The sequence below is a fragment of the Orbicella faveolata genome, unplaced genomic scaffold, assembly GCF_042242905.1.
Source record: "Orbicella faveolata isolate gen_17 unplaced genomic scaffold, um_ofav_v1 contig_14, whole genome shotgun sequence".
Classification (NCBI taxonomy): Eukaryota; Metazoa; Cnidaria; class Anthozoa; order Scleractinia; family Merulinidae; genus Orbicella; species Orbicella faveolata.
The window spans coordinates 1101937-1115556 of NW_028301541.1; the positions used below are offsets into that span (position 1 = coordinate 1101937).

Sequence of the window (13620 nt, forward strand, 5' to 3'; positions counted from 1 at the left end):
GTCTGCTGCTATAATGAAGAAGTTGGATGCTCAAGTCTCGTAAATCTGAAAAACGCCTCCTCACCAGAGACAACTTTAAGGAATTCAAATTTGACATACTTTCCGCTTCTACTGCTCGTTTTATGCGTACCTACTTTTTTTTGACTAAAGCCCCGCCCAAACGATCGAAACATTTCAAACACAACATAGCCCAACATTGTTGGTCCAGCATTTGCAAGCTCCGTTTAAATGATTACATCATTTCAACGCAACATATCGCAATATTGTTGGGCCTAACATGTTGCGCGCGTTTGGCCACCCTATTGCGACATGTTGCTACATGTTTGGTATTGAAAATAGAACTAATGCGCATGCCCGGGCGCAAAATTTTTGCACGAGCCTGGCCATGCAACATCCACAAATGCACAAATCCACAAAATGTTGCATGAAAAATTTGATCATTTTCAAATTTGAGCTAGCAACACCCAACATGTTGCAACATGTTGCAACATGTCGCAACCCGTCACAACACGCTGCGACCAACATTGTTGCGATGTGTTGCGTTGAAATGTTGCGATCGTTTGGCCGGGGCTTTAGAAGTTATTAATATATATATAATTGTCTATTTTTTTCTGTTGAACTCTTTTGATTATCAGTTAATAGATTAATATGGATTCCGCTCAAAGCTCGAGCAATAAGTGCAAAAATTATTTACTCGTAAGACGTTAATGTTTGGCTATTATTTAAAACAACTCACTTTAGTTCATTTGTCTAAGTGACCCTGCGATGAAATTCTCAAGCATTCTCGAGAAAGTTAACGTCAAAATGCATGAAGTGTGTGTTATTGTGTTTATAACTGACGCGAAACGTCTGTTTTATTTGAAATATGGATAAATTCAAGTTAAATATTCCCTCACGGGGTCAGCCTGAGAGCTTAAGTCTTGATAACTCAATTTTTGCCATTATTGCTCGAATGTTCCGCGGAAATCATCTTAATTAAAATTACCCCTGGAGAATATAAGAATTGGACATTCTGATTGTTCGCAAAATGTAACCGGTCTAGATGCCGGTCTAGATGGGAAAATCTAGACCGCTTTCAATATTGATTTCAGCCAATCAAATTCGTGAATTTGGTAGTTCCCAGTCCTTGTGAGATATGCGCGCGCTCTGATTGGTCAATCAGCTATGGTTTATGGTGCCAGTAAACTCATGGAGCGTTTTCCATTTACCAAAAAATTCCGGAAATTCCGGTTGGGATGTACATGAAACGCGACATTTTGGTTCGTTCCACTGGAAATTTTCCGGAATAAACGGAATTCCTGAAAAGGTAGTCCCGTTTTCCCGGTGAAAACTTCTCAATGGAAAATTTGTGTTCCATTTACAGATTTCTCGTCTTTATCGCCAGTTTCATGCCTTTCGCGGTCTTTTAAGCGGCCAGGCTTCCCTCGGCTCCCTTGTGTTTCAACAAGGCGGCTGATCAGGGTCAGTTTTCTGGAAGCTTTTTGCAAACAAACTTTCAGGGCTACTACGAGTGCTCCGCCTGCCACGTTGGTCTTCCAAATGAATGCCGTTGTGGCACTCTTCCTGTAGCTTGGACGATTCTACACAGACCTTCCACTGTGCCTCTTGTCATCGAGTGAATATCCTGGCAACGCGTGTTCAAAATAGCCTTCAGTTCGTTGCAAATTCCGTCTCATGAACGTCGAGGCCGCTGAAAAGATATCTACTGCATCATCTTCTGAATTAATCAAACTTTCTTCCTCTATAGAGACTTCTAACATTTCGCACAAAAACAACATCTGATGGGCCTCATTGGCCTCCATTTTGAATATTCGCGGGAGATTCAGAGAAGCGACAGAGAAGGGCCTGTGAACGAGTGGGACTTGTGACAAATGGAACGCGCTTTTCTCAAACGGAAATTCCCAATAGGAATTTTTCGAAATTTTTTGTAAATGGAAAACGCCCGTGGAAATTTCGCGTGTCTTCTGAATTATTGAATGATATCGGTTTCGCCCCATGGCGAGTTCGCCCCTACCGAGTTCGCCCCCACTATAAAATTTCTATTTCGAGTTCGCCCCAAAATTTTGTGTTCGTATTTACGTACTTGCTATCGAGTTATTAAACGTTTTCTTAGAACCATTTCAGTCTATGTATGTTTGATAAGCTTAGATGATGATTGTTCGCTTGTTGCAGCCGGCGTGCGCACAGCAACAAAATCAGACGGTTACCGGTCATCTCGCCACCGAGCGAAGTCACCAAGCGAAGTTTCCTCGCTAAGGCTGTGGATAAAAGAACGAGGAATAATCTCTATATGCGACTCGATCTGGTTGGGGGCGAACTCGATCAAGTTGAGTCGATGTGCGTGCGTGTAGATGAAAATGATGTGGGGGCGAACTCGGTGGGGGCGAACTCGCCATGGGGCGAAACCGGCAGCTACCGTTTTAGTCCGTTATTTTGTACATTGTGTCTAGATACCCGGCAACCGGGAAGTGTTTTAAAATGCTACACCCTGCAGTCTGAAATTATTCTAGAATTTCCACGGAAAAAATCGTCCAGTCCTTCTTAAAACTGTAGATCTTTGTTTAGAAATGTCAAAGGTTTCAATTATAATTTTGAATTGCGGTTGTTTCGCCAACGAGTTGTTTCGCCAACGACTCGTTCGCCAACGTCTTAGGTCGATTCGCCAACGTCAGATATCCAATACTAACGAAAAACTGCTTATTGATGTTTGGAATGCAATCCTGAACCTTGGGTGATCCTTGAGTCAAGAAATTTTAAGTCACTGCCAGTTTCGCTTAACTGACTTTAGATCAATTTACATCAGTGTTTTTGATAGTTGCACCAGCCGGCTCGTGGGCACTACATCGCGGTAATTTTCACGGTGAAAATTGACTGTTGAATACCAAAGTCCGATGGCTTCCAAAAGTTTTGCAACTGCCGCACCAATTCGCTGATAATGCATTACGATTTTTTTTCAGAAGCAAACAGAGTTTGTTTTCATTTTCCAGCCTTATAATCGAGTTAGAAATAGAGTGGAACGTCAAGTAAATAACAACAGCAATTTTATTAGAAATTACATAAAATGGACCATACGCAAGTGTATTTATCAGTGTCGTATGTGTGGTGTTTTCTCCCCTGGTTACTCGAGAAAGCAGTAGAATTACAGCTTCATTATTTACCATAGCACTGTTTTCATTGGCAACTGTAATTCCCAAATTTATTTGAAAGGAAAAATAATTTTTTCTTTCACAATTATTTTCCTTAATACATGTAAATGATGAATCGAGTTTTAGAAAACATTGAAAACAAATTGTAACCCATTTAAGACAAAATATTGCAATGTAATTTACAGCAACAAGAACGGCGGCAACAACAACAACAACAGCAGCAGCAGCAACAACAACAACAACAACAACAGCAGCAGCAACAACAACGACAGCTACACTTGGTAAGTAGGATCTCCTGTAATTAGCATAAAGTTCCTTTTAGAGCCAGCTAGTGACACACTAGCAGACAGGATAATAACTGAGTAAGAGGTTGAGTTGCATTTAAGTTGAATTTGAGTTAAGCTTGAGTTACTGTTTCTATATTCTTTTCTCTATTAAAAATACTATTGTTCGGGACGATGTACATGTACATGTTTGTATGTAACTGAGATTGAGGATGAAAAAGGGTAAATGTTGCGAGACTATTTATTCACATTATTTTATCACAACAAAACTGTTAAGGAAATGAAAAGAGAGGATACAAAGGTCAGTCTCAACCACATGTAATGTAAAAGCGCAGGGACTGGGGGTGCGCAGTCCCCTTCTCAAAACTATCACCCCATTTAAGACCAAAATCTGCGATTTTCCCTACCCCACTTATCACCTGACCAAAACTTTCATACGGTTTCAGACCTGCCTTATAGATAGTTATTATTCATTATTCAATATTCATGGTGTTCACGGATAACTGAGTTTCACAGTAAAACTCTATTTCTTTAGCTTTTGCAATTTTATTTTTGCAGGGCCCCACTGAAAACCACATGTATGTGAAGTGGGCTCCCTGTTGAAAGATCTTTTATTATTATTATTATTATTATTATTATTATTATTATTATTATTATTATTATTATTATTATATTGTTATCATTAAAGTGAAGTTTTAGCTCCCTAAAGGTTTGAATAATATCCCAATCTGGATTGCTGTGACAGAGTGACTGGAAAAGCATAGAGAGCTGGGCTGGGGCTAGTCAAAGGACAACGAGAAAGCTCAGGCTGGAAATAGTGGTGGTGAAAGGGATGACAAATTTTAAAAAAACACACACATCTGGCCCCAGTTGTTCGAAAGCCGATTGGCCCCTACCCACGATTAAATGGTCTCAATCCACGGAATAAATTATCCTTGGATTAAATTCTGTTCCTCAAAGCTTGATTAGCACTGTCCAAAGATTCAACTAAGGGTTAAATTTATCACACATAATGAGGTTTAATGCCAGGCCTGGGAAGAAAAGAAAAGAAAAGCAATTCGGGCTACATGACGACTTTTCCAAAATAGATGTTACTATTCTCTCATAGATGAGTTATCCCGTGTCCGGTTTTCCCACGGTTTTTCGAGTTTTCACAATACAGACTGACGGCTGTTCAGTTCGGCGATCCTTAAAATTGTTTACACAACAAGCGCAAAGCAAGAAATTTTAACATTTCCAGTCAAAGGGATCTCAGTGGTAGAAATCGCTGCTCACTAGCTGCTGTAATGTAAAAGGAAAGATCAGTAGTGGAATTAAAGGGTTTTTTGGCGCTATAAAGGCGAGTATTTCATGGACAGAATATTGCTAAAGTTTACTTCACTGTCAAACTTGCTTGTCCTTCAAACAGTTGTTTATCTCATTCGGCAGAATTAAGATAATCATCTCCGCTTTCTCCTCTTTGCTTAGGTTATGGCTTTCCTCTTCATGTGAAGTATATGTGAAATAATTCATATTTGAACTGCGGTTGTAGATGAAAGTGAAGAATGATCATCGCAGTGAATTTTCCAATTTAAGCAATTGGAAAGAAGAAGCCTGAAAAAATCAGGGCTTCAACGGGAAGCCCTGATTTTTTCAGGCTTCTTCTTTCCAATTGCTTAAATTGGAAAATTCACTGCGATGATCATTCTTCACTTTCATCTACAACCGCAGTTCAAATATGAATTATTTCACATATACTTCACATCATTTCACTCCTCACGGGAAGATATGAACTCGACTGAATTGACCTCGCTCCCAATGTGTGGCTTCATAGCTCAGTTGGTAGAGCATCGCACCGGTATCGCGGAGGTCACGGATCCCGTTGAAGCCCTGATTTTTTCACGCTTCTTCTTTCCAATTGCTTAAATTGGAAAATTCACTGCGATGATCATTCTTCGCTTTCCTCTTTGCTGCCTAAAGTGTCCATACGGCCTATAGGGTTTTTGTGGTTTTGGTATCTCTTTAACATCTAAAAATGTATTCAAACCAACAAACTGAATTCCGATGCCTTTTTTGCCATGAAATCAAGCATTAAATTTCCCGCTTTGGCCACGCCCAATGAAGTTGACTGCGTAATGAAAGATTGGTGACGAATGACGTCACTTCACGAACATCTCAAAGCTTCATGTTTTTGATTTGCTTTCCCGACAACCACATTGTTTCACCAACTTCAGTTTGTTTGTTTTTTGTCGACAAAAACTCCCCACCACTTCTGAAACAACAGTGACCTGAACTAGCAGGATTTGGCAATTCTTGACTTGACGTCACGACCCATTCAGAAACCCAGACTATTTTTTTTTTTTTTGCACTGACTTAAGGTCAACTTCATTGGGCATGGCTGAACCGGGAACTTTAAAGCTAGATTTTAGGGTGTTAAAATGTCGGAATCCAATTTTTTTCTTAGCATACCTTTCTACACATTATAGAGATACCAAAACTACAAAAACCCTGTTGGCTGTATAGACACTTTAACTAGCCCATCTGAATAGAGGCTATTCTAAATTTGTAAAGTACAAAGAACTAAGGCTGAAAATTAGACTGGTAAGCATTTTCAAGAGCTTACTGATTTTACAGTGAGCTTTGCCCCGTGTTTATCTTAAACAGATTTTTTATCACAACTTTAGTTTTAATTTAAGCATTTTTATTAGTTTTTATAGAAACAGGGTTCGTACGGGTCCTGGAAAACCTGGAAAGTCCTGGAATTTTATTGTGGCATTTTCCAGGACTGGAAAGTCCTGGAAAACGGCTACTGGTCCTGGAAAGTTCTGGAAATCTGTTAAACTCAAGTAAAAAAATATGAAATGTATGGCAGACAGTAAGGAGAATTAACATTAAGATCTTGGGAGTGAAAGGGTTAATGTGAATTTTAGAGTCCTGGAAAAATGAATCTGAGTCCTGGAAAAGTCCTGGAAATTTGTTTCTGAAAAAGGGTACGAACCCTGTAGAAAGCAAATATAGTTGAGATATAAAAATTGGTTTCTCATTTTCTTCTGTTGATTTAACGACAAGTTTAATTTCAAATGAATTATGTCAGAGCTGCTATTATCCCTTCCCTGCCCTTGTCCTACACCAATTTTTCCACCACAGACCGGTTTTACTGGCTTAATCAGAGCCTAATCCAAGGATAGTTAATCGAAGATTAAATCTATTTTCCAGAACACCATTTTATCTCTTGAGTAGTTATCCCGGGAATAAGAAATTTAATCACGGAAAAACTGCTAACCTCAGGTTATTTAATTGGCTTTTCAACAACCAGGACCTGCTTTAACCCTTTTGCTTGTTGCTCCCAGACAACATTTGGAGGGGTAGACAAAGAACTAATTGTGACGTCATCAATTCCTAGTCAGCAGATTGTTCTGATAAACAACCAACTCAGGAGAGACAGAGCTTCCCAAACGTGTGTTCATTTTGAAAATCAGCTAAATGGTGACAGAGCTACTGGAAAAACAAATGTTCAATTACTGGTGCAAAATTGCTAGTAAAATTGGCCATTACCCCCATAATTGATCAATTTCTAATTTGCTGGTCTTTTGAAGGGTCAGTACCAAAACCTTTGCAGCTGATAAAAAGGAGGTAACACCGTACGCTGAAGTAAAACATTCCTCATTAGACAATAGAAACTAGTTGGAAATCTAGATGAAATGTAAAATATTGCATTCTCAGTAAAAGTTAGTGCAATTTAGAAACATTGCATGCCAAAAAACCATGTGACGGTAAAACATACCGCTTTTTTGGAGCGAAATCAAGCATGAAAGCTAAGGGTCAGGAAATTTGCATATTGCAAAAATCAATATTTTGACACCCGTACTGGCTTTTCTATTTAAATACTCCAGTCTGGTTTCTCAAGTTAAATCTCTCTTATAGATCTGAAATAAGCAATGAATTTGAGAGTAAACACTAATTATGACTTTAAATTTGCCTTAGAACAAGAAAACCAGTACTAATACAACCACTTCGTTCGACTTAAAACAGATATGCGTACAATAAATGTAGTTGGTGTGCTTAGTTGAATGCATGTGTCTATCTTCTAAACATATTAATGTTTACAGGGAAATATCTCCCCGTGATGCGTGCAAAGGCTTTGAAATACTCCTGAAACTCATGCAAGTGAAACCATCCTACGGTCAAAACATATTCCCTGGTGATCTGTTCTTCATGAGTTTGGTAGAAGAGGAGTTCATAATAGTCCGATGCTTTAACGAGAATACTTCAGAATTCGGCTCTATCACAGGTAAACCTCATGATCAGGGTTACAAATATAGTCCTCGTTGAAGATCAATATATTTTCACAGATTCGGTTTATAAAGCTTTTATGACGTGCACTGTTTTCCGAGGTAAAAAGCCCCTTACACCAGTTTAAATTCCGTTGGTTCATCAATGCACAGACACAGGCTAAAATGGCAAATCGTCCATCACTGTTTTGGATCTGATCAGAGGAAAACTGGGTCGAAGATAGAAACACGTGCACGAAAACAACATCGTATGCCCTTGTTTAACAAAAACGTCCAAAAAAGAATTGTAGATGCAATTGGGAAACATTTTTCAATTAAATTAGCATGATATTTTGATTCCTTGCCTCAGCAAGACCTACTTTCCGTGATGTAGACTACGAGTAGTCCCTCTTTTGCTTAGTTCATCATGCGTGACGTGAAAGAAAACATGAGAAAACAATGGCGAGGAGGGGGCGAGGAGCGTGCGAAAGGAGGGACAACTGCCTAAGCCAGAAAGTTTGAATTATGCTTAGCTCTCCTCCTTTTGCGTGCTCCGCGACCCCAGGATTTCGCGCGGCCATTTGTCTCCCGCAGGTTTCTTTCGCGTCACGCACGAAGGGCTAAGCAGAAGAGCGACTACTCATAGTCTCTTCTCCATGACATTTTATAACAAACAATCCAGGCTAAACCGAAGCATACATTTGTCGGGAAAACTTACTTCGTCTACATGATACGTTAATCAAAACCATGCCATCAAGAAAGAGTGAGCAGTTATAGCTTATACAGGCAACAGAAAATTGGGCTAGCACTAACAAATCCTTTAACCATGTTAACTATTACAAAATGCTGTAAATCGGATAACAAGCTATCATAGGCATATTGACAATTTTTTCAGCAGGGGCGGTGAATCACTTTCCTAAAACCTTTTTCACAATTACAAGTTGCCCAAATTTTTTACAAAACAATCGAGTACAAACGAGGGTCCAAGGATTCACTAATATAGGCCTGCATATGGAGTGCAAATAATCTTACATTTGAATCCACAATGAGAATATCCTTCATATGAATCTATCTTATAGATCACGTTACAAGTAGAACACATTATCGAGTCTCGCATTATTATATACTGATTACCAGAATTTATATTCTCTGTTGTTAAGTGACATTGTAATTTCTCGAAACAATTGGAGGCGTTTTAAAAATCCTTTTCTCAAATTTCTCGTTGTCTAAAACTGACTCGCCCAATTTTATGCTTCGGTTTAGTCTAGATTGTTTGTTATAAAGCGTTACGGAAAGTAGGTCTTGCTGAGGAAAAGAATCAAAATATCAGGCTAATTTAATAGCGAAAATTGTTTCCTCAGTTGTATCTACAGTTCTTTTTGGACGTTTTTGGAAAACACCTTGCATACGGCCTGCGTGCCTGAAATTTGAATTGACCAATCAAGATTCAGCAGGCGGGAAAAACTTTACTGTCCTGACGTTAATGTGAGTCAACGGGAAAGGCATTGAAATCAGGCAACCTTTTTTCACTAGAGATGGCATTAAATATTCAAACATTTTGTCTCCAAGCTTTTAATTTGGCGCCAAAAATAGGTCGCCGGTGTTGGGCATGGCAACTTGCTCGTAGTTCATCGAGTGTCTCGACGTAGCATAATAGTTGTGTCTTTTTTTTTAACAGAATATGCTGTTTTTCATCAAATTAAACCGGGAATTCTTCAGTTAAATATTAGAAGAGGCCAAAGCAACTTTAGCGTTGCCTTTATTTTTGTCAGCTGCCAAGAAAAAGGCTATTATCGTCTCATTTCCATAGGACAGCTCAGTTTTGACTGCTGCTTGTACTGCGGGCGCAGCAACCATATGCAAGGTGGGTGCACGATGTTGTTTTCGTGCACGTGTTTTTATCCTGACCCAGTTTTCCTCCGACCAGATCCAAAATGGCGGAGTAAACAGTGATGAACGATTTGCCATTTTAGCCTGTGCTCGTGCATCGATGTACCAATGGAATTTACACTGGGGTAAGGGGCTTTTTACCTTGGAGAACAGTGCACTCATAAAGGCTTAATACACCGAATCTGTGAAAATATATTGACCTTCAACAAGGACTACATTTGCAATCCTGATAATGAAGTTTACCTGTGGTAGAGCCGAACTTCGCTGTAAGAACTATTTGCAAGCAACTCAACTGCGTTAGGAGGCGTTCTCATTACATTGGACTATTATGGACTTATCTGTTACCAAACACCCGAAGAACAGATTATCGGGGAAAAATCGTTTGACCGTGGAATGGTTCCACTTGCATGAATTTCGGGAGTATTTTAAAGCCTTCGCATCACCGGGGAGACATTTTCCTAACCCTAACCCAAAGAATACGGCACATGATGGTATCACAATAGAAAATGTAAGGTTTCCTCTGAGTTTCGTGAGGCAAATTTTATAAAACGTTGGTTTCATATTCTATAGATTAGTCGCTGCTGCAGTGGCTTTAACTGCTAACGAAAAATGCCACAGATCATGCCATCACCATAGAAAATTTTACCCTAACACCGCTTTACTCTTGGCCAAAGAGGGCAAAGATAGAAAATCCAAAGTCGTTATTAAATTCGAACATGGATTTTCGTAGTCTTTAACATTAAAATGGTAGAAAGAAAGTTTTAAGCTTACATTTTACTGACAACTTGTTATATTGATTTCAGACTTGAAGCATAAGTAAAGTGAAAAGGTTAAAAGAAACCTTTAATAATTTTCACAGATGTATCCTCGTGATTGATCTCTTCCTTGCGTATTTCTGCGAGTACATCGGATATCATTAAGCCCTTTGAGCCCTGATTTGGGATACCAGATTTCCCCACAAAGTTCCCTTGGGTCACGATCACCAGAAGGCTGACTGCTCTGCCAGCGGCTGTCATCTATGGCCACAGTGGCACCAGGCGATCTTCCCTCGGTCCATTTCCACATTCCACTTTCTTTTTGTAGTCCAATGTAATAATGAGTGAAACTATCGGTCTCCTTCACTTTTTCTTTAATGAAGCCCTTCACTTTGTTCCACTCGTCCGTTGTTTCCATAGTAACCAGGTGAGCTCCCATGTCATGACATGCGTCACGGGCCTCGTTCCATGTACTTTCAACGTCATGGAAAGTGTAGCAGTCGTTCACATCACTGGCACTACTTGAACCTTCTGTCGCTGAAATACTCAACAACGTAGTCAAATTAGAAATTTAGTTATTCAAAAAGCAATTGTTTTCTATATTTGTATTCCATATATGAATCGTTAGAGCAGGAATGCGCGATATGTAGCCGCCCTCTGCTTATAACCTTCCGAAATAGGCCCAACTTTTTGTTAATGTCAATCACTACAATGTGATCGGAGGTACTAGAAGGGTCTCTGATAAATTCTTGAACAGTTTTTATCCTACACAGGTCTTTTACATCTTCCAGCTGCTACTAACCACAAGACACGAGTTTAAATGCTAACTGCAGATTCTGACTAGGCCGTGAGTAAAAACCGGGTGGATCTAAACAAGGTACTCGAATGTAAAACAGGAACGTTCCTAGCTGACTAAGTAGAGCAAGCAAGCAAGAACTGACTAATGAAGACTAAGTGAATACGACTGTTTAAGCAAGAATTTACTTTAGATATGTTCAAAAGGAAGCAGTAGCCTAGGTCGTGAGGAAAAGACGAACATATTTACAGCTGAAACTTATTTTTGGAAGTCAGGTTCAAGTCAAAAGAGATTCATCATCTAAGAATAAAGTACAGTCTGTATGTACTGTAATGATTCGATTTAGCGCCTAATTCCTTCCAATAAGCACCCCTTCTCGAAAAAGCGCCCATCTTCAATGTGTTTTTTTATTAATAAGCACGCCTATCATAATAAGCGCCCTATTCTAATAAATACCTCTATTCTAATAATTCACCGTATATCTACTACTAATCGAACGAAATTCTCTCTAACTGTGGAATAAATGAGAAACAATTCGAGCATTCTAACCTTTTGATAGATGCAAAACAAGAAAGAACATCACAATGAACTGGAAAACCACCACTGACTTCATCTTCAACCTAAATAAAAACACCTTACAATTAGGTTAAAAAGTGTCTACATCTTTTTGCCAGCTTTCTATAACGATCTAGGTTGAATAATAGTATTAACAAATTAAAAGTAGATAAAATAAAAAATATCAAAAAACGCGAATACTAAGTAAGATGATACATCAGTACCTTGCGTTGGAAGCGGATTAAAGTTTACCTCTTTACGTCAAGACTGAAAATGTATCAAGCGAATCAGTAATCTAACCTTACTGAAGGTTCACAAACATATGGCTCTATCCTAGCTCCACAACGAATATTTTATAGGTGACATAATTGTTTACAGGTTTTGCACTGTAAATACTTGGCTAGGTTCGTGTCTTTTCACACTGCCTGCAGCAAGACAAACTACTTAGTGAAGAGAGCAGAGTAAAGAGAGCAGTATGTTAGGGAAAGGTCCTTTACTTATTAAACATCTTTTAGAGTAAACACTTTAATTCAAATTCTCTCAATTAAATAATACTGAAATTGTAGAAAGAAATGTACTTCCTGTTCCAAACGGTTCAGTTTAAAGGTTTATTTGTGTCAAAAACGAAAATTGGTGTTCGATTTGACTGTTTCGTGATCGTAGCTCTTACAAATTCTGAGTAAGCGAGACATAAGCAGGTATTTGCCCTCTTGGCAGGTCAATAAGAGTTCGCCTTTGGTGAGCGGAAAAATGGGCACCAGACTAAGCAAGTTGTAAATTAGAAGTTTCTAAGAACTGAAATGAAATGAAAAGGACTGTCAAGTACATAAGCTGGGATATACAAAATAATTTGAAGGAAGAACACGATATATCATTCGAAGTAGTTCATTTAAATTAAATTGAATTAGTCACTCCTTGTGACGGTGACTTGTCTGGTGTTTCCCTAATTATGAGATATTTTTAGGATTTTAATTCTCTGTTACTTCCTGTTTGCTTCTTTTTCCTCAGTTTAAAACTTCTCGCCACACATCTTATTGTTAGCTCTCTTCTCGGTGTTTGGAGATGCCATGAAGCATTTTTTCGTTCTCAAGCGACTATATTGCAAAAAATTAAAAGTGATTCTTATTCCATAGAAATCCAATGTCTAGAAAGCAATATCCTAGAAATAAAACGAGCTACTATTAGAGGTTATATCATCAAGAAAACATACAACAGAGAACCGGAATGCAAATCCTTTAAAATATTTCTGCCTGCTTCGTTTTCAAGGTTGAAGTTTGACTTTTTGTCATATCATTAAACATTAAGTGTCTGGGTGGTTTAATGTTTTGCAGTCACCTTATAATTAGTATTTCCTGTGAACTGGCATTAGCCTGTAGGAGCTTAGCAGACTTCGAGGAACACTTCACTAACGAAAGAACTTAGAAAACAAACTGAGTTCACTGTTTTTTAGCGTAACTGAGGTATGTCCAAATTTGATTCTTTCACATATTTATTTCGTTTTGCTGTGTTTTTTCGCAGTATATTTATACTCCTTCCATTTAATCAAATTAAAGTGATATTTATCCATCCTTTGGAAATGACAATATTTTGTCCACTAAAGCACAAAATCGGTTAAAAGAAGCAATTACGGGACAGAACAGCTATTGAGGGACAGTAATCTTAAGTGCCACAAGCCTGTTTTTCTATCAGTGAGAAATCGCGATAAATCAAAAGACATGAATTGATTATTTAAATACACGGTAAACATTTTGGAAAATGTGTGAGAATTTTACAAAGGCTAGCCTTTCATAAGTTTATTTCGTCCCGGCCAAGGGACTCATCAGAGACCTTTCGGCTAACTCGTCAAACATCGCATTTGAAGTCGTGCTACCATCGAAATGATAATGGCAATCTGGCCTTATATCAGATAAGGATTCCCAATTCTGTAATATGCCATTCAACGAC

At 38.6% G+C, this 13620-nt stretch overlaps 2 protein-coding genes across 2 annotated transcripts in view; both read right to left on the reverse strand.

Moving 5' to 3' along the window:
- Positions 1–13620, reverse strand: part of LOC149113574 (gamma-glutamylcyclotransferase-like) — a 146318-nt gene that overhangs the window by 78803 nt on the left and 53895 nt on the right. The window lies entirely within an intron of this gene.
- On the reverse strand, positions 9859–11830 carry LOC149113575 (C-type lectin domain family 6 member A-like). The gene is made up of 2 exons (XM_089287684.1): positions 11671–11830; positions 9859–10862 (listed from the first exon to the last, which is right to left on the reverse strand). Exons 1-2 carry the CDS (start codon positions 11732–11734, stop codon positions 10414–10416), a joined length of 513 nt encoding a protein of 170 aa, XP_089143810.1. The 5' UTR covers positions 11735–11830; the 3' UTR covers positions 9859–10413.

Coding starts and splice junctions, on each gene's coding strand:
- LOC149113575 (XM_089287684.1), bottom strand. CDS start 11,734: ATGAAGTCAGTGGTGGTTTTCCAGTTCATTGTGATGTTCTTTCTTGTT. Junction 10,863..11,670: donor TGTTTTGCATCTATCAAAAG/GTTAGAATGCTC, acceptor TGAGTATTTCAG/CGACAGAAGGTTCAAGTAGT.